This window comes from Pundamilia nyererei, unplaced genomic scaffold (assembly GCF_000239375.1).
Source record: "Pundamilia nyererei isolate P.nyererei 1_Seehausen unplaced genomic scaffold, PunNye1.0 scaffold00072, whole genome shotgun sequence".
Classification (NCBI taxonomy): domain Eukaryota; kingdom Metazoa; phylum Chordata; class Actinopteri; order Cichliformes; family Cichlidae; genus Pundamilia; species Pundamilia nyererei.
In genome coordinates this window covers 2,651,776-2,673,309 of record NW_005187473.1, presented here as the reverse complement: position 1 = coordinate 2,673,309, position 21,534 = coordinate 2,651,776, and the positions used below count along the sequence as shown (strand labels likewise).

The 21,534-nt window shown below is 41.1% G+C and overlaps 1 protein-coding gene across 5 annotated transcripts in view; it reads left to right on the top strand.

Moving 5' to 3' along the window:
• The window catches only part of kank4 (KN motif and ankyrin repeat domains 4), a 77,204-nt gene extending 56,330 nt beyond the window's left edge, over nucleotides 1–20,874 (top strand). For 4 of the 5 annotated variants that reach the window (XM_005736988.1, XM_005736987.1, XM_005736990.1 and 1 more), the window contains exons 2-10: nucleotides 2,456–2,529; nucleotides 3,107–6,553; nucleotides 9,704–9,797; nucleotides 12,401–12,688; nucleotides 14,879–14,963; nucleotides 15,057–15,276; nucleotides 15,396–15,538; nucleotides 15,891–16,091; nucleotides 17,550–20,874. In XM_005736988.1, coding sequence (XP_005737045.1) covers nucleotides 2,511–2,529; nucleotides 3,107–6,553; nucleotides 9,704–9,797; nucleotides 12,401–12,688; nucleotides 14,879–14,963; nucleotides 15,057–15,276; nucleotides 15,396–15,538; nucleotides 15,891–16,091; nucleotides 17,550–17,669 — 4,617 coding nt within the window. In that variant the 5' untranslated portion in view covers nucleotides 2,456–2,510 and the 3' untranslated portion in view covers nucleotides 17,670–20,874. Of the gene's footprint in view, nucleotides 1–2,455; nucleotides 2,530–3,106; nucleotides 6,554–9,703; nucleotides 9,798–12,400; nucleotides 12,689–14,878; nucleotides 14,964–15,056; nucleotides 15,277–15,395; nucleotides 15,539–15,890; nucleotides 16,092–16,367; nucleotides 16,700–17,549 lie in introns of those variants that run through there. The other variant, XM_005736991.1, reaches the window with a different exon arrangement.
• Nucleotides 20,875–21,534: the final 660 nt, after the last annotated feature.

The window sequence follows — 21,534 nt, the reverse complement described above, 5'->3', positions numbered from 1 at the left end:
CCCCCCCCCTCCCCACATTTACCCTGCTCATCCCATCTTGTCAAACCTATCTGTCATTTTGAAGCTTTTGTTTTTCTTCCCTCTCTTGTCCCTGCTCCATTTTCCCCCATTCTACCTCTGTCTTCGGTAATGATCTAATTAAGGCGGGTTTTGTTGCCTGCCCACTGTGTGTAATTGCCACTGGGGTGTGCCTGTACTTCGCTCTGCAATTACCAGCATCATTCTTTTGCTCCCGAATCAGCTAATTAAGCCTTATGGACAGCGAGGTGATTGTAGCCGCATTGAGCGTCACGAGGAGTCAGGAATGCCCGTTCTCTTGTCTCACTCCTGGGACACACAGAAATAGTGGATTTGCAGTGGTTGCCATGGTAGCCATCGCCCTGTCAGATCGTGTGCAGCGACTGTCAGTCAGATGATCGGTGTTTCTCTTTGTGTGTCTGTGTTTATCTGTTCATCTGTAACTGAGACAACAACTTTGCTCTAGGTCACCTCTTCTTTTCATTATTAAGGCTCAGTCTGCACAGGAGGGGACAGGAGGCCAAACAGAGCTTGTCACAGCTCCTGTTTAGGTCCCTGGGTGGACTGGCTGTCATTTTGATTGATTATATTGCCATCTCATGTAATGCTTGCCTTGCAGTATGTCCTCACTCGGCACTGCCTGACACATTTTTCCCACAAACTAGACCACGAACTTACTTCAAAATAATCTCAGCACTTTGTGGTGCAAACATGTGATTTAATTTGGTGCATGGTTGCTTGAAAATGTGATCAAAAATGACAAGTGGTTAGTCAGTAGTGAGATTCTTCATCCGGGTGACTTTTTTTTTTAATGTTCTCATCCACACGTCAAAGAAGTCATCACAAATGGGGAAACTACCTCTTAGAAGACAGCGTTTCCATGTTCCCACTAGACTTTTATCTTCTTTGAATCTAAATACAGCATCAAAACAATAAAAATGGCTTTCACTGTTGCACCTTTGCATCCATCGAATCAGCTGTCTGCAGTGACTTGAAACTGAGTGCTAGAGGTATTATAGAATACAGAGCATCAGTGAGGAGTGTAAAACACTCATCTGTAGTATTCATATACTACATATATGGTTGTGGAACTCCTAAAAATAATGAAAATGCTCATTTAAGCCTCTTAGCTACCTCAGGTGTCGACGTTTGAACTCCAGTGCTTATTAAAGCACAGCCTCGGGCACTTATGTGCTATATGTCTCATACATAGCAGCAGGTATCCTCTACAGTGCCATAAATTTGCATGGAAATTGCGTGAATAATGTGTGCCTATTTTCTAAATAGCCTTAGAGCTGATATTTGGCTGCTCATGCAGCTGCTCGTGTTCATTTAATATGGATTTGAACTGTGCAACTCACTCAAAGTTGGGCAAATTGCCGTTATTTTTACTGTGAGTATTGGATATTTTATTAGAAGCTTTTAGTCCTTAAAAGTTTTGACTCCACATTCTGAATTCTTTTCCCTCTCACATAGGTCTACTGTGCAATAAACTAATTGTAAAAGAAATGTCATAGCAGCTCTGGTTTATTGGCTTCTCCATGTGGAACAAATTATGCAAACATTTGTGAGCTTGTCCTCGGTTGTGCTGACCTAAGTGGATCCTAAAGGTTGACGAAAGGCGAGTTTAAGCTAATGGGTACAGCGGCACTGCAATTAACTGCAATGTGCTACTAATTCTTGCTTTTTCTTGGCAGACCTAAATGTTTTTCGTCTTCAGTGGGGTACCCAAGACTGTACAATATGTGACTGCATATTTATTTTTAAACATACAATGTGCATCCATTTATCATTTTCCTAATAAAAATAAACTAATGAGGCACAGTAGTTCAATTCAGTTTTATTTAGATAGCACCAAATCAGTTGCAATCCTGCAACAATAGAGAGAAACCCAAAAAATCAGGGGATCCCCATGAGCAAGCACCTGGTGACTGTGGAAAGGAAAAAACCCCTTTTGACAATATGAAATCTTCAGCATAACCAGGCTCAGGGAGGCGCAGCCATCCAACCTTGTGAGGGGAGGAAGACAAGATAAGAGATACACTGTGGAGAGCCAGAGTTGAAATATAACAGTTGTGTGTATTAAGTCTGCCTGTTTTATATATCTAAAAAAATATCATATCTCTAAGAAATTGTTTTGTCTTATTTTGGTGGCTTCACTAAATCAGTGAAAACATATTACAAGAATCTTGGAAAGCAATAACTTCACTGTGAAAAATTTTCTGGTCCTTTATCTGCAGAGATCACATGCTTTTGTCTTGGTTTGTTTTGTTTGATTTAACAGAACTGCCATTTTCTTGATATTGAAAAAAGTCCAAAGGCATGATGTAAATGCCATAAATTTACTCTTGCAGAATTTGGTTCTATTTGCATAATAATAGTGGGCGATATTTCAGTTTCTCATGTTTCTCTCTCATTTCTGCTTTTTTTCTCCCAGGCTGTTAGCTCCTACTCTAGCAAACACAAGTAAATGACTGAGAACTCGGCCTCCCATGATGGACAAGAAAAGTGGTGAGTGTCGCCAAGCCTGTAGTTAAACAAGCAATCCTCTTTGCTTCTAACATGTGCAGCAACCTTTTTTAACAACTGTGAGAAGCTTAATAAGTCAGACTCTATTTTTTGCTTTTATTCTAATATATAATTCATGACATAAAAGGTGACATTTTTATCTCGCTGTTCCTTTCATGTGGCCAAAAACAGCTATGGGCTTATTTCCTTCAGGTGATAACCACCCCGTCTCATACTGCATTCATAAGTTGACACAGCATGAGCAGCATTTTACATGCTGATTAGTTTGTTTTGGCGCAATCACTGCATGATAATTACTTCCCAGTAAGTGATCGGGTTTTACATAATGAAGCACTGTGTGTTCGGCACAGTACAGCCTGGTTGCACGAGGGGGTGAAAAGAATTAATAATGCTGATGATGTGTTATTTGGTTCATGTTCTTATTGTAAACTAATTGCACATGTTTAGTTCTTTCATATCGGATACTACAGTATTACTATGACTAGTCACTGAAGTATGAAAATAAGCACCAACTAATGACTTATTTCATTAATGAATCATTTTATGTTAATTCTTACAGCCAATGGCTTTCAGTCCAAGGCCAGTGAGGGTGGTGTTCAAAGGAAGCAGCTGCCCTACTCAGTGGAGACTCCCTATGGCTTCCACCTGGATCTTGATTTCCTCAAGTATGTTGATGATATTGAAAAAGGCAACACAATCAAAAGGGTCCACATTCAGCGCAGGGTAAAGGGCCCACCTAAATTCAGCACTCTGCCCAGAAATTTTAGTCTTCCTGGGCATGGAGTAAGGCCTCCCCCAAAGGAAAAGGACAGTACTTGGTCTGGGACGTCTACCCTGGGTCCCAAGCCTAAATCACGAGTGACAGAGGTTCAACAGATCTTTGACTTTCGAGCAAATGAAGGCGTGATTTCCAGCCAGAGCAGCAGGGGGACCACAAGTCAAGGAACTGGCTATGTTTCAACTAAACCCAAAGATGAAGTAGGCGCGGGGGCTCGCGGTGCTGAAGACAAAACTGGGGGGATTCAGATTCAGAGTCGTCCAAATCTGCTCAGAGCATCGAGCATGCCCATCACGCTACAGCAGCGTAAGAGTTCAGATTCAAGCAGTCCTGACCGTACCGTGGGAACACCAGAAAACGGCTCAACAGAGAACATGTTCCGGGCTTCACCAGACGTAACAGAAAGACGCTGTGTTCCCCAAGATCGAGCAGGTCTTCACCAGCAGATTACTGTTGCACTGAAGCGGGTCAGAGAGCTCGAGGAACAGGTCAAAACCATCCCAGAACTGAAAGCTCAGATCTGCTCTTTGAGGGAGGAGCGGGAGCAGCTGCTTCTTCAGCTACAAGCACAAGCCAAGGCCCAGGCTTCCAAATTATCTGCTACAGTACCAACAGGTTACGATTCTAGGACAAATAATCAATCGCAAGGACAGAGACCTTCACAGGAGATGAAGTTAGTCCTAAAGACTCAACCCACTGGACGTTTAGAAGACACAAGTCTTGGGCCATCAAACCAAGCTGCAGGGAAGGAGAAACAAGGTGAGACAGAGAAAACTAACGTGTTACTATCTGAAGTGGAGAGCTCGGCACAAGGAGAAAGTAGCATGTCGTCAGCACAAGAAGTGGAGAGACAATCACTGCAGCTGGACATACTTGAAAAACAAAAAGAAACAGAGAGTCCACTGGGACAGACAGTGCAAAAACTGCCACGAGACATTTCAGGGGAGGAATTACTATCTATCACAGTGGCTTTAAAAGAAACAGAGACTGCAGCAAAAGAAGGAAAACCAAAGGATCCAGATGATATGCAGAAGTTGCAGGAGAAGCTAACAGTACTAGAGGCTAAACTTATTCAGGCTAGCCAGGAGCTAGAGAGCACTAATGCTCTTTTGAAACAGCAAATAGAGGAGAACAAGCTAAAAGAGGAGAGAATACTACAACTGAGTGAGGGAACGAGAGTGGAGGTTTGCACCGCACATGAACGTCCAAGAAGAGAGAGCATTGACACAGGGACAGTGACAGAAAGGATAGATTTTACCCACCAAGAAACAGAGACAGAATCGCCTGGTACTGTAGATCAGGGGACAGACACTGAAAAAATCTGCATTGAAGTGTGCATGCCAAAACAAGAGACTAAAAGTACAGATCAAGGACCAGTGACGGGAAAAGCTGACACGCATGACCAGGAGACAGAGATGGAGGCGGCGATAACAGCGACAAGTCCACCGAGGCCCAGAGCCAACAGCATGGAACGAGGCACACTAACCGAGAGCATCATCACCCTGGATCAGATGACCGAGACCCCCGTGGCCGAAAGGGTAAACCAAGTCACAGAAACAGAAGGCGAGATGGTGACGGACCATCCTCACAGACCGAGGGCCAGCAGTGTTGACAGAGGGACAGAGACAGAAAGGGTGGGCACTGTGGACAGAGTGACAGAGACAGAGGTAGCCCAGAGGGCAGACCAGCAGACTGAGACAGAGATGGAGAGACGTCATGACAACAACCCAGCCAGAGGTATAGAAGCAGAGAGTCAAGTGAGTGAGAACACAGGCAGCCAAAGAGACGAAGTCGTGGTGAGCGAAAGAACAGAAGACAGGGAAACATACGAAAGAATTCAAAGAGAGAGTGAACGTTTAGTTGCTGAGGTTTTATCAGAAAGCTCAGCGGCAGCTGTAGAAAGCATAAAAACTTTAGATGTTGTTAGGAAGAATGAAGAGTGCGCCAGTTCGGCTGCTAAAGCAGAAGAAAATAAGATTAAAGTGAGTTCTGAACAAGATGACTCAGAAACAAAAGAAATTACAGAAGTGGTTGAAACAAGCCCAGCTGCCCTTGAGACTACAGAGAAGAAAGAAACAGGAGCCGGGGAGGTTATGTCTGCAGCAGTCAAAGAAACTGTAGCCGCTGACACTGTTGCAGTAACTGAGGGGAATTCAGCTGTGAAGACAGCAGCTCCTGTAAGACCACAAAGAGGCAGGAAACCCTCAGTGGAGCAAACTCAGCCGTCACCTCCTCAACTTCAGGTGGTGCCTGTGCGTCCTCGTAGGGGATCCAGTGAAACTCAGACCCAGCCGCAGACGAAAACCCAGCCCCAGGTGCAGGAACAGAGTGCAGCTCAGCTTGAAGCTCGGTCCCCAGAACAGCTCTCTGAAACACAGGTAAAACATCAAACACCGTCTGTGCCTCAGGTTGAGGTCCACACTATAGCAAAGAAACCTCCTGGAGGGTCTGGAGAGAAGCAGTCTGAATCTCGACTTCAGTCTGAGACTCAGGCCGTGTGTCCGGGCTCTAGTGAAGTCCAAGTCAGGCCTAAATCAATACAAGCGCAATCTCAAACTTCTGCACCTCGGCGGGACTCAAAAGAGCTGAAAGCACCGCAGAGGGTGTCTGGTGCATCACACACTCCTAGACGGGGATCGGGAGAAGCCCAGACCCAACCACCTCGCCAAGCGTCAAGCGATGCTCAAACTCAACCTCAGGGTTCACGTAGAAGCTCCAGTGAGGCTCAGGCCCCTCCGAAAGATGCCAGTGAGACACAGTCACTGCGCAGAGGCTCCAGTGAAGCAGCTCAGCGCCGTGGCTCAAGCGAAGCCCAGGGTTCACGTCGCGACACCGGGGAGGCCCAGCCTCCTCGAAGAGGCTCCAGCGAATCACCAACATCGCCTGCAGCTTTGGGTCAAGTTGTAACTCGGATAACGGGGCTGCTAGGAGAGCAGTGGGCACATCTCGGAAGCAGCTCTGGCACTCAGCAAACAGCCAGCCAGCAGGAGAGCGCGAGCACACAGAAAAAGACGACAGGGAAAAGAGCAGAGGCTGGAAAGGCAACGTCAGCCAAGCCAGCGGGGAAAGCAGCCCCACCAGCAGCAGCGACAGGGAAACCAGCGGGGAAACCTGGTACTTCCAAAATGAGCTCCATTCAGAGCCAACTGGTCAGCTCCCTCAGTGTCCTCTCTGCCTTCTACTCCCCAAGCCAGAAAGCGGCTGCTGCCAGCAAACAGCAAGAACAAGGTAGGCCCGTGGTTCATCTGTCTGATAGCTGCTCACCTATTTGTATTAGCTAAAGCCATTTCTCTCTTATAGTCACTGAATAAATCCTTTCAAGGAGCATAATGATGCATTATCCATGCCGCTTCATTACAACATGTCCCTTATGATCTATAATCGTCATGAAGTATTATAAATGTGTACAGCTCATTAGCCTGAAACATTGACTTCTCTCCCTAAAAAGAACTCCTGCAGAAACAGCCAAACATTTTCAGTGTGGTTAGACAAATATCCATGGTTTCACTTGTATAGGCGCATCTTAGCCCTGCATACCAGCAAACTCTTACAAATGGTGCGTTCACAGCACAGATTTTTTTCATTGCAACTTGAAACCACACTGCTCCCATTCAATTACTGGGAACATTATACTCAAGTTGATATGCTGTCAAATTATCACTTCTCTTGCTTCTATGAATAGTACTGTACTACAAAAGTACTACAAAAGTTTTAGTGTGCCTTAGTCATGAGATTAGATGCTGTAATAGGATCGCGATAGAAATAAATGACATTGCTTAACTTATTTTAAGGTTAATATCTTGAAATTGATGTGCCTTTTCTTTCTGGAGAGCGCAGGCATTGTTAATATAAGACATATTACGCAGAGCACAAAATACACTGAGCACTGTTGCTACAGTAAATGTCAGTTTTACTCTGAAGTGCAGAGTGGAGGAGGGGTGAGGGATGGGGAGCTGGGAATAGGCATTTTTTTCTGTAATATACAAGAGTGGAAAAAAACACACATTACTAAAAACTGTCAAAATGACATGGTTCAGTGACCTTCAAGAGCACACGTACACATTTCTTGTTCCCCACAATATATGCAAAGACAGAATCACACGGCAAAGTTCACACGTGTGGTTAAGCATCTGTTTACAGTACACAGTCGAATGGATCCTTAAGCACCGGTCCTCACACATATATCAAACAGATGACGCCTCTCTCTTCCCTCCCCTGATATGTCTCTCCTGTTTCTGGTCATGGTACTCACTCGCTCAACTATCACACACATATTTTATTTTCAAAGTTCATCTACAGTTCAGTGCCGGGAGCACAGTGTGGTACAGGAGTGTTTTTAAGTCAGGTTTGAGATGTGCGTATTTCAGACCCATTTCTGAGGTGCCTATGGCTGATGTGAAGTTTCCCAGTGTGGCCTTTTAAACGTCTTATCATCTTCTGTGTGTGTTAAAAAGAAACGCCTACTGCTGCATTGAGGAATTCACTCATTCTAGTCAATCTGTGCCTTGAGTGAAATATCTCTGACAAAGCGAAGGAGGGTTAAATCACACAACTAATTTATTTATTAGGAATTAGGAAAAGGATATTTTTATATTTCAAGTATGTTTCTAACCCTCCTCTCCATGTTGCTCTCCTGAGAGGTACTAGATCTAAAAGCATCATTCTTCTTAGATGGTGGTCCCTGGGAATTTTTTTTAAACTGGTATTTTTTGGCTCAAAGCTACGGTCTTGTGTCCTTGCATAAAACATTACAGATACTCTGCACCATGTCTGCTGTCACGCACAACTGAGACAGCTATACTGGGCTCACAGCCAAAGGGAGTCAGCATAAGAGCCCACACAGAATCAATTCCTGGGCAGTTACATACATAAATGGGCCTGGCAGAGTCAAGGTTGGATGTTGTCAATAAGGTGTATAGTCTTGACCTGTATATATTTCCATGGAGAATACTTCGAGGCCTTAGTGTGTACTTGGAAAGTTAAATCTAATTAAAAACTGAAGTATGTGCTTTAGATTTCAGTTCAGCAGTCTTAATTGTTGTCTTTGTATAGAGTATAGCAAATGGGGCTCTAGCTTTTCTGTTCTGTGTTAACACAAGCTTTCCACATCATTTGATTGGCTGTACTTACTCGTTGTGTTTTTCCCAATATCTTCCAGGCTCAAAATCACTGACATTCACATACAGACACAAGAGCACACAGAAACAAGCAGACAGACATACTTATAACACTAGCCCAAAGAAATACAGTCGCCGTTTGCAAATTGTTGTTGTCTGTTACCTAATGAGATAAAAGTCAATAACAATGTAAATGTAAGTGTACTATGTGCAAATGTAAATATAAACAAAATACAATGATTTACAAATCTCATCAACCCATATTTTATTCATAATGGGATGTAGAAACCATATCAAATGAAACATTATTAGCTCATTTTGAATTTGATAGCAGTAAAGTGTCAAAAAAGTTCAGGTAGGTGCAACAATGGCTGGAAAAGTAAGTGGTACTAAAAAAAGAGCTAGAGGAGCATTTTGGGACTAAAGTTTATAATAAACTTGTGTGTAACATGATTGGGTATAAAAAAGAACATCGCAGAGAGGCAACATTTTACCAGTTTGCAAAAAAATTGCATCTATAAATTGGAGAATGATTTCAGAATAATGTTCCTCAATGCTAAATTGCAAAGACATCATCTACAGTGCATAATATTATCAAAAGATTCTGCAAATTTGGAGAAATCTCTGTGCGCACGGGACAAGGCTCAAAATATTGGTTGCTTGATGCTTGTGATTGAGGTGGCAGACCTTTAAAAACAGGCATGATTCTGTCATGGAAATCAGTGCATGGGCTCAGGGACACTTCTAGAAATCTTTGTGAACACAGTTCATGAAGCCATACACAAATGTAGGTTAAAACTTAAGAAAGCTGTGAACATGAATCAGAAACGTCACCATCTTCTCTGGGCCAAAGGTCATTTAAAATGTAATGAGGAAAAGTGGAAAACTGTTCTGTAGTCAGATGATTTAAAATGTGAAATAAAGGATACCGCCTCCTCCGTACTAAAGAAGAAATGGACCTTTGGGCTCATTATCAGTACTTAGCTCAAAAACCTGCATCACTGATGTTACGGGGCTGTATTTATTCTAACCATAAGCCTGTAAAGGTGACAGATCTTAAAACACTGAGACACTGTGAAGTCCTCTGACTCATGTCACACTGTTTAGTTGTGAGGATGTTTCAAATAACTTGAACTTGAACACACACACAAAATATACATGCACACACCCAAATTCCACAGAAACCCTATTAATTTTTACTTTCCTCATTTTTATTTTTCATCTTCTCCTCTGCCTCTCGCTCTGTCCTCCTCTTCACTAGGTCTCAAATCCATCATGAAGAAAAATGGTGGAGCAAGCAAGCAGGGGAACAAGGGAGCCAAGAAAAACCTGAAGTTTGTGGGGGTGAATGGAGGGTAAAATCTTATTTTTAGTCATCGTCCAATCTCTTTGTGATTTATATCTTTGTGTGGGCTGAAATGTGTTTTGTGCACTTATATTTTCATGCTTTTTAGGAAAAATAATGTGTTGCCACTTCTGATTAATGTAAAAAATCCCCTTTTATCTTGATTTAGTTCATTAAAAGTATTTGTTATTAGGTTTGATGTGTTACTGTATGCAAAGGGGCTTCAAGTTTGATGGATTACCCACAAATGTATTTTTCAATGTTGTGGTTAATCCACATAACCACACATTATGTGAAAAAATTCAGAAAGAGCAAAAGATACAGGATTGTCTGAGAAATTTGATTTGATGTTATTTGATTTCTTCATCTTTGTGTGTAGAAATCCACAGGCGACAGTTTGGATTTTCATGCAGCTGTATTTCAGGCTACATGAGGTCCATTCGCAACAAACACTCTTTTCATTCAAGACAAAAAAATGTCTGTGCAGCAGTGTTAATCTTTTGTCATTTAGCCATGTATGCATCAGCTTTGTCACTGTTTTAAACTTGGATATTAAGCTGTACTTCAGACATCTGCTTCTTGCTGTTTGTCAGGCTCACTAAAGACACGTTGTCCTGAATCTGACCTTGCTGCTGCTTCTGCTGGTGTGCTAATATGCCTGCATTAATGTGTGTTTAGATTATGTGATATGCATGCATAGTTTCTGTTGATGGCACCTAGGTGATTGTGCTAGCGTGCTTATGTCAGCATTTGCTGATGCTGGTTGAAGTGTGTGTGTGTGTGTTTATGAATTTAAAGTATGGGGATGGCAGTGGTTCTCAATTTTTTTCTGGCATTGCTCACAGTGCAATTTTCTGTTATTAAATCTAAGGAAGGAATTGTATTTTAGTGAAATAAAACTCAAGAGCAGTTCAGTAATTCAGTTAAGTGGTTTTTCTGTCTCAATTATATAACTTCACTATACTTAAATGTTTTTCAGGCTTTATTGACCTGAAAAATTCTTCATAAAGAATATCTTTACGGTGTCATCTTTAAGATGCTTTGCAGACTTTGTTGTGCTGCTGCTCAAGTGGTTAGCTGCTAGTGGAGTGAGAGGCTTCTTGTCTAAGCTGCTGTGCTGGGTAATATTGCAAAGGGGTATGTAATGTGTTAGCAATTTTTTAGCATCGATTAGCATCCGCGTATCCTGTTCTTTAAACAACTAAACTAACTTTATCTAAACTACTGGAAAAGGAAAAAAAGTACCACTGTGTTTTCAAAGTTTTGTTATCGAGAAGATAAATATTGGTTCTTGTGATTTACCTACTAATGAGGTAGACAACAACAAAGCAGGAAAAGCAGGAAAACTACAAGATATGAGAAAACTAACCTTCAAAGTAAAATTTGGGCACAAAGACTTGCTATAAAGTTGCATTTGTTGTTAGGTCATGCTTACAGCATGATTTCATATCCTGTTGTGGTCATTTACAGTATTTCTCATCACTTACGTAAAAAGTTTCTGTTTTAAATTCCTGGCTATTTTAATCTCCTGCATATGACAGAAATGGCTGCCATGCATAGCATTTGTTTTATTCCCGTGTTCCTGCTCTTACATTCCTGGGCTTCACTGTTTTATGACCTGCTCACCTTTGCAGTGTTTTTGCAGACTGTTGTGGTGTAGTCCATTCCTTCCTCCCTTCAACACAATGATCTGCAAACATACCCACATTTAGAAGAACACGTAACAGATTTTTTATGGTATTGCAAGAATCTATTCCTTATAAACTTGGTATAATAGGTTTAATAAATTAGATTATATAAAACTTTTTGACATCTAGTGTACATCTCTTTTGGTTTCGTTTCAACCTCTATAAATATTTGACCATTTCCATCTTCCGCCCACCCAATCCTGAAATATGCAGATGTTATTTATAATGAGGCAAACATGTCAGGCAACAATATTTTCTCTGACTATCTTTAGGCTTCTGCCCACAGCAGGAAGTGGTCTGCTGTTCATACTTCTTCTCTTTGTATAGTCTAACCTATCTCTGCTCTCCCTTGAGCTCCTCTGGAATCTCGAGAATGCTGTGGCCCCTGAACGTCTCTTGTGGTGTCTCAGTTTGTCTCTGTGTGTCTACAAGAAGTCTGAATCAGTGGTATTCAGTATAACCTTATCTGATCACTGGCCTTACAGAGGTGACTTGATGATGCGCCCCAGTAATCACACTTATATACATGCTACTCCAGCAGCCTCCGCAGCATATCGTTAACCTTTTCTCAACGAACAAGGTTGTATGTTGTTCAAGGCTGCTTATGTTTGTGCTCAAACATGTCTGTGGCTTTTTATGTATGTTTAAATTATGTTTATGTTAGGATATGAGGGCAAGGCTGCACAAGGCAAACATCTTTTTCATCTCACTTGTGAAGTCTAGAGGGGAATAACCTGTTAGTATTTATCCTGTCTTGCCTGGAGCTGACTTAACATTGACTTAATATTAGTTTTACCTGCTTAGACATTTCCTTAGTGATGCTGCTAGTGCTGCACAAACTTAGCTTTAGCTTGTAGAATGATTTGAATGATTTCTGTGGAGCTGTTATAGAATCTGCTGTCATCTTTATTATGTTCTCTTTAAGATATGAGACGACATCCAGTGAAGAGTCCAGTGGAGATGAGAAGTCAAAGGTGGAGGTAGAAGAGGAAGATAGCTCAGAACCAGAAGTGGAGAAGGAGCCTGAGAAGGAGCCTGAGAAGGAGCCTGAGAAGGAGCCTGAGAAGCAGCCAGAGGAGGGAGCAGAAGCCCAGAGAAAAGATGCAGAGGTCCCAACTGAGGGAGGAGGTGCTGTGGCTAAAGAGAAGGAGACTGAAAGAGGTCTGCTGGATCCAGAAAGTAGCCAGGAGCTCCTGGAAGAGCAGGCTGGAGGGTGAGACCGACAGCAGAGCTTAAATTATAATCTTCGGTTACCGTGTTGCACTTTATGTGTTTCTCATAAATGTAACTGAGGATTGGGTCTGCTATGATACCAAATGGTTTCTCCATGAACTGCTATTTGGTATTATTTTACAAATATAGAACAAAAATAACCACATTTGTTGTTGGGTTGTTACTCAAAAAAGTTGTTGCACTTGTTACTTGTTACACTACTCATTACTTTTTTGCAATGACCAGAAACAAATTGGCACTTAATTACCAGTTATAGAAACCTCAGTCTACAGTTCCACAGACCAGCAAATATACTTATGTTATGAGCACAAAACCATCAACACAAAGCAAAAATGAAAACCAGCCAAAAAGGCTTTAAAGCAATCAACAGAGTAATTCTACTGTACAAACACATACAGCGAAAAACTGAGGCTTAAAGCTGCTTTTGTTACTTGTTGAAGTTCAGGCTCTGGCTGCAGGACTGGGGTCAGCATGCATTTAGCTTATATCATATAAATATCACTTTGGGTTTTTCATTACCTTTGCTGACATATCTGTGCAGAGCCAAGCTTTTGTTATCCTTGTTATGCTCCTGTTTTTGCCCTGGAGGCAGTTTGCACTTCACCATTGTACACCTAAATGCCCATATCTCCACTCCTGAAGAGCTCTAGACCGCTCCACAAGTTTTCTCCCCCTGCACGCAAACTTAAATTAGCTGATTTTAGTGCAAGTTTTTCACTTTATTTCCCTCATTTTATGACTACAGCCAGCATAAATATATTGATGGATCAAGCTTAGATTTTTTCTGGTTTATGCTACTTAGTTATCACAGGCACTGTGAACGGTACAATATTACCTTTACACCCTGAAAGAAAAAACAAATTCACAACTTATCAATTAACAAAGCAGTTGCCAGTAAATCAAGCTATATAGAAGTTTGTTGGCCATTATAAAAAGAGCCGTGCTATATTAAATGGTATCTTTATCTTTAAATGATTAATCTTTAAATTGACAACGCTGTATTAAACATTTATTTCGACACCGACAGCAATACGTAACCTTTTAAAAAACCTATCAACACCTTGATCAAACTACTGAAGGCTCAGATTCAAACTGTTAAACTTCTGAATTTATATCGCTGGTAAATACTTAATTTTAAACACAAGATGGTTTTTAGTGTTAAATGTTACTAAATATTTATGTGTGTAAATTCTCTAAATAGAAACTGCATTCTCTGCTCACAGGTACAAATATTGGAACAGTCATTCGTATGCAGCCTTATCTGATATAGTTGGTATAGGACAGGCGCTGAATAATGCTTCATGCATGCACCGGAGGCATTACATTGGGACTTTGACTTACATGCATGGGAATTCAGTTAATACACACTCATGCTTTTTTAAATCTTGTGCACATTCATCGCCATAAATGTGTCTGTAATATATATACACACTAAACTGACATTTCAATTCAATTCAGTTTTATTTATATAGCGCCAAATCACAACAACAGTCACATCAAGGCGCTTTATATTGCACAGTAGATCGTACAATAATAAAATGGCAACATTTGTCGCCGCAAGTACACTGTAAGCTTCACACAAGCACACACATATTCCAACTTGCAACTAAACTCCTTGATTAAGGGTGCTCAATAGTCACACAGACGTACTTTGTTCTAGGACAAAGCAAATAACTAGCAGTGTTGTCTTCCCTGTCATTGACTGATCACTTATCAGTCTCAGGTATGCAGACAGGGCTGATGGCCATGGGCCCACGCAGTGAGGAGAAAGCAGGACTTATATTAACTCATCATTCAGCACCTGTCTGATCATTCCTGTGGGTACGTGCAGGATGTGCTTCTATATGTGTATAGGTGTTATAGCTGGAAAGCTAGTACAGGTCACATTGTGACCCACTCAGGCTTGATGCTCAGTTTGCGTGATGGATGGCCAGTTTGAGCGCTCTCTGGATATTAATGGGTAGTGAATCAGAGCAAACTGTAACTGTTGAGGTTTGCGTGTGCTATCAATGTGTCAGACTGTTGAGTGATGTGAGTAAGCCATGGAGGCGTGCAAGCCATTTTTTCTTGTATTTTCTTGTTATCATTTCTGACAGAATTTAGACATGAACCACAGAAGCTGGCTTGGCCATACTTAATCCCTGCTGTGTTGTATGGTTTTGGTTTTCAGGGGAAAAGTCGACAAGGGGTTTATAGATGCATGCCTTTATGTAAAGGACCGCATGGAGGAGGTTTCATCCCCAGATAAAGAAATGGTAAGGATTTCTTTGATTGGACTTAATAAAATCGAACCCCGCTTTACTATGGTAAGTTTTTGTTTTTCCATTGTTTTCTGTCTCTCTCCTCAGCGCCAGGTTTTAGTGGTGCTCTACCAGGAGTGGTTCAGAGTCTCCAGTCAAAAGGACTCGCAGGCAGATACTGTCAGATTATACCTGCGACAAGTGGGGATGACCACACCCACTCTCCTGCCATATGTTGTTAACTTGACAGACGGCAATGGGAATATGGCTCTTCACTACAGCGTGTCACACTCCAACTTCCCTGTGGTCAAACTGCTGCTGGATACCGGTGAGACGGAAAGGCACACAGAACGACAAATCCAACTAAAAAACTAAAAGATTATAACTGTGGAAACGTTTTGTTTCTCATCTCTTTTACTCACTCCATCACTTTCTGTGTACATTCAGGCCTGTGCGAAACAGACAATCTCAATAAGGCAGGCTATACTCCAGTGATGCTGGCTGCTCTGACGGCTGCTGAGAGCCCCGATGATCTTGAAGTGGCACAGCAACTGTTGAAAGTGGGAGATGTCAACGCACGCTCCAGACAGGTGTGTATACAGACGGCAGTTGCACTTAGGCGCTGGATGAACTAAAAATAAAACGGATATCAAACAGTTTGGTGTGTTGTACAAATAAAATAAAATAGAAAAAGGAAGTAAATACATGTCCTCAACTGCAAGACATCCTTTAGTGGAAACCATACAGGAATCATGAAAAGGACTGCAGAAGCAAATCAAGGTCACCAGAACGAAAATTTATGCATGTTTGTATAACAAGTTAATGTACTATTTAACTCGTCACTTTCTCTCTCTGTCTGCATGTAAGATATACATATCTTCCCATCATTCCTGCCCTCTCACTGTTTAATTCTAATCTCTGTTTTTCTCACTCTTTTTCTAGGCGGGCCAGACAGCACTCATGCTTGCGGTGAGCCATGGCCGCGTTGCCATGGTGAAGCTGCTCCTGAGCTGCGGCGCGGATGTAAATGCCCAGGACCGCGAGGGCTCGACGGCCCTGATGTGTGCCAGCGAGCACGGGCACACGCACATCGCTCGCCTGCTGCTGGAGACAGGTCGCTGTGATACCAGCCTCAAAGATAAGGTATAGCTTTAGGTTGTGCAGTTAAAATCAGGCCATTTAGTGGCTTGTTGTAAACTTGTAGATGTTTTACTTCTCGTTTATGAGACTTTCAACAATTAATTTCAGCACGTAATTCTTCGCTGTTCACATTCGACTAATGGTCACATGGCTTTTACCACCTGGTTCGCTCAAAAATGGAGACTGTGGGCTCTCAGTAAGGTTATAGGGATATGGGAACTGATGGCTGGCCCACACAAAGTAGATTGATTGTTCAGCCTGGTGCATTGATTTCTCCAGTTTGTAGATTCCCCAGTCAGAGAGTGATCACATCATGGCCGGTGCTTTACGCTGCCGAAGCACTTCTGTAATGAGAGCAGTCCTAGAAACACAGAGGCAAATGGACTGGCTGCGTTAAATGGAGAGCAAAGACACTTAGTGTCCTGTGGCAAAAACAGGATGGATGCAGGTGTGGAGGTGAGTCTTCGTAAATGCCACAGGAAGAGTAGCAACAGTGTTGCAACAAATACCGTGCTGCGTCTTACCCCAAAACAACATTAAAAGTAGGCACCGTATGTGATACAGAACATTTATGCTCATGTCTCAGGATGTGGCCTAATAGAATTAAAAGAAGGAGGAAAAAACACAAAGGTAATCTGCAAAAATATTCTTGCAGAATCCTGACATTGCAGATCTGTCAGCTGTATCATTTGACTGACGTCTTGGCATCAAGCGCATTTCTTAAACTGTAAGGAGATGTTCTTGCAAGTGATTGCATTCTGAAGAGCGTTTGTGGCAGCGGGTTGGGGAGATTGTTATCCGTAAGGACGCAAGCACCGATAAGCGTTCTTATTTCTGATAATTGCTGGTAGAGCGCGACTTGAGTGCTTGCCATAAATCCTCGCACGGTACATAATTACAGCACAAGCCCGACAGCGTTTATTTATTTAACTTTGCTGCATTAAAAAAAACAAAACATTATTGTAATCTGTGCATGTTAATTTTTAAAAATATGCTTGCAAGAAAATAAAGATGATCAAATAAGTAAGTAGGTGACAGTGGCAGTGATTAGATATTTGAGTGCATTTTCAAGAGATCAATCACATACTGGTCACAGTGTGTTATCCCTGTCGCTACTTTATCATATTGCCTGTGCAATAAGTAACAACACAAGATGAAAATACACAAAAAAATACTCTAAATTTTCTTACATATGTTTCATAAGCAAAATGCAAGGTTTACTTGTATTAAGCTTAACATCAATACAAAACATCCCAGGCTTAAAACCTTTATTATATCAGAGACAATTGCTGTAGGATGTAAAAAGGGTTTTTTAGTATACAGAGTTAGGGCAGGTTCAGCATGCACCATACTCCTGATGTTCAGTTACTAGAGAATATGTTTAGCCCAAAACAACACTGCCACTGTGTGGTTCAAAAAAGTCACTGCAGTGTTTTGAAATGTCTGTTTTTTTCCCCCCAGAACGGTCAGACGGCTCTGTTGGTGGCAGAAGGAGCCTCTCAACAAGACATAATTGACCTTCTGAAGGCCAACGCTGAGGTCCAAACCTCTGAGTCCACAAGCACCACAGACCTCCACTGAGTCAGAGTTCTCCAAACCATCCCAGCTCGCCATTCAACCGCTCAACTGCTCTGTTTCCGTAAACCGTGGCCGCCAACGTGGGGAACAAAAACACTGAAATAAACACACGGTGATACTGCAGACATCATAAGACGTGGCAGGAGCTTTTCTTCCACGTCTATGCCAGTAATGCTGGTGGGTGTCGATGGATATGCTGCATCAACCGCTCAGGTCCACAGCTGAGGGTCCCGACAGCCTGATGAGAAGACGTTTCCACAGTGTCATGTGTGACTGACGGGATGTTAAATAGGACACAGGGTGAGACTATAAAGCAGGACAACACATTGGGCGGCCTAGCAAGTGGACAGAGAGAGCCTCTGAACTGCTGCTTCCTATCATCAGCTAACTCTTAAAGCAAAATACTAAGCACATGACCTACCTTTGCAAATATAGAATATGAAATAATACATTATTTCTATTTTTTTCCCTTTCATGACATTGAAATCAGTCTTTACGTATTTGGACATAAGCCATTATTGAGGACATACTTTATGTAGAATAGATTATACTCACAAAAACTGTATTTTCTACTGCACTTTTTTTTTTAAATTGTTGATGTGTTTCGTAAATAGTCCTCTATAATATTGGTGTCCAGATGAAATTATATATCTCCGAAAAGCATTCATTAGGAATTTGAATAACAGAATATAACTTATAACAGAATATATTTGACATTCAGTGTATCGTTTTTGCCGTACTACCCATCGCTTTTCACATATGGGACATGGGTGCTCATCAGCTGTGTGTTAATGAGAAACAAATCCTTTCTGTGGGACATTAAACTATTTTTTATAACCACAACATGACCAGGCTGAAGAAAGATAACGCTCTTCTGTTATGAAGATTGTACTGCATGCCAATACGTTTACTCCCCCTACTGGCTGTCTTATAGTACTAAACAGCAGTATGTTGTAGCACTGTCTGTTCTCATAGCGACTCTCTCTTTCTCTGCATCTCCCGCCTTCAGTTCAAATATATTGTATGCCTTGTTCGCCTACTCGTTTTAAAATCAAACCATGTATGCAACTGCTACAAAATGCACAATGAATGTCAGGCTGGCTGTGACACATTCCAGGAAATTAATGTAGCAAGTTTAAATACACTGGCATGGGCTTTACGACTAACAGACACAGACTGTCAGTGGATGTGGCAGACATTGGAATGAGTCTGGTTATATATATTACGCGTGGCGAGACACATCGTCTCGTCCTTGCTTTCGTGAGGTCTCATTTCATAAACGGTAAGACAACATGGTAAATCTGACCCGAGGTTTGGGTTGAAGGTAGGGCTGGGACTTGGGTTTGCGTTTTAAGAAGCAATAGCAATTGAATACTACCTTACTGTCAGTCATAAAGTAGGTCGAGTGAGTGACCTTGGTCGAGCCTTAATCAGAAAACACAGGACATAAGATGTTTTCCACAGTGTTGATGTTTTTGTACCGCAAACCTACGTTCGTATTCCTGAGCTAATATAAAGCAGGAGTAGCGGTCTTTAAAATAAAGTTTACAGTTTCCCACTCAGTGACCGCTGCTGATGTCAAACAGTCCCGTATGTTTACAGTTAAATGAAATGCTGAAATGATACAACAGAATGGCATAAAATGATCTGTAATATAACATTATTATTATTATTATTAATTTTAGATAATTCATGTAGTTCATGGACTGCAAAGGAAATAGGGGGAGTAAGCCTAAATTAGAAAAGAAAATTGATAGGCAAATCGATCAAGTTCATTGTAAGCCTCTCTTTTCACCTGATTATGATCATATTTATGACTACTCTGATCTTTGTTCTCTTTTTTAAAGAGTTGGAGGTGGGATTTAAAGGGGAATACCACTTACTACTTTAACAACTGCCATATATGTGACCTATGACCATGATCCAGTCTGAATTTACAAAAGAAAAAAAGCTACACTCCAGACAGCTAACAAAAGGAAACACTGAACATTTTTCTAGCATACAGACAAATCAAACCTATCAGCTGTTATTATCATTTATTAATAAAACTGGATTAGCAGTTGAATATTTGTGGCCATAGTGATACATCATGTCATTGGAATACATTACCATTTTGTCTTAATTGGTATTAATTTGGGGGGGTTTTTGCAGTGGGGTTTGTCATTCTAGTTAATGTTTTCGGACACAAATATAAAAATATGTAGACTGACCATGACGCAGGACTCATTTTAAATGAAGTATATTATATAGATCTATATACTTTGACTTATATAGTACATTTACACAAGAAAATACCTTTTTTCACACTGACTTCGTAATCAGATAAGTATTTGTGGGGGCTCACAAAGTAGCACAGGTTCTCTCCACAACGACGCTGCATTCACACAACATCAGTAAATCTCAATGTTAACTCTGTGCAGCGCATCTGATCATCACTGACTGTCTGTGTATGAAGGAACAAAAATAAGAGTCTGTACAGCCGTAGCTTCCTGCATTGCAGACAGCCAAAGGATGATCGGGAGGGCGCTGCGAGAATTATCTGGTGAATCTGGTCTTCCGTGCCTGCGTATAAGTCTCTATGAAAATCTATATGTTTAATCCCCTGTGACCCAGATATTATAAGGTTTCACATGAGCACCAAAGAATTGAAACCAAATCTGTTTCACATAGGACTAAATATGTATGTTATCTGTTCCTGTAAATCCAGCCAAATATATGTATATGTACATACAGTATTGTGAAAAGTATATAACAAGTATTGTCTGACAGTTTGCTCTAAGATTACAGTATTTATTCCAAATGCTATATTTTTTATCGTATAATATACCTATGTATGCATGGACAAATATTCAAGTGATACAGCTCAATGGGAATTTTGAATGACTGAAAATTGTACTGAGTATACCCTGATGATGTGATCATTTAACTTATCTTTCATCGGTTGGGTGGTTATAGTACATAGTGTGATTTGACGAGGTTGTGGACTGTCATGTATCCTTTAATGCTACTCTTGACATTTCAGATCTGACACTGACTTAAGCTATGAGAGCAACGTCTCCCTTGTTTGAATATCAAAGTGGAAATCCGAGCCGACGTACATGACAGAGTCAAATGTAAAAAGTTGTACCTCTCTGTAAGATTCCTTGTACAACAGGCTTGTATGTTACAAACCAGAGAATTAATTCTAAATAAATAAATGATAAACTCATGTTGTCGCATATGATTTTTTCTTTTTTAAATCAACCACAAAGCTGTGACAGACATGATTAATTACACATTCGGGCCATTCAGGCAAAAGTATACAAAAACAGTTTCTGTCGGAAGATGTGAAAAAGTAAGTACATCCCAATGAAAACAGTTTTTGTCTCATCTATTTTAACCAAACCAGTGAGAAGTGCTGAAAACTGCAGTGGCTTGAGTCTGGCTCCAAAATTAAGTATACCTTATGGATAAAATGATAAAATGCCCAACTTCAGGTGCTGGAATGGCTCAGTGGGTTGAGCAGGCTCAACTTTCTAATCTTGTTTAGTCTTTACCTCACAATATAAACCCTGAGGTCACTGTTTTTATGAATTAGTTCCATATAAATAACATAAAATACATTTATAACTCTGGAAACATCCCACTGATAAAATGTGATATAAACATATCACATAAAATGTTACAGTCATGCAGCCCTGTGATACATGAGCTTGCAGAATTACTTTTAGCAGCAATAACTTGAAGCAGTTGTTTTCTGTATGGCTTTAACAGTCTCTCACATCACTGTTGAGGAACCATTCTTCTTTTGCACTCTTGCTTCAGTTCATTGAAGTTCGAGGGTGTTCATTCATGCTCAGCTCTCTTAAGTTTCCACCACAGCCTTTCA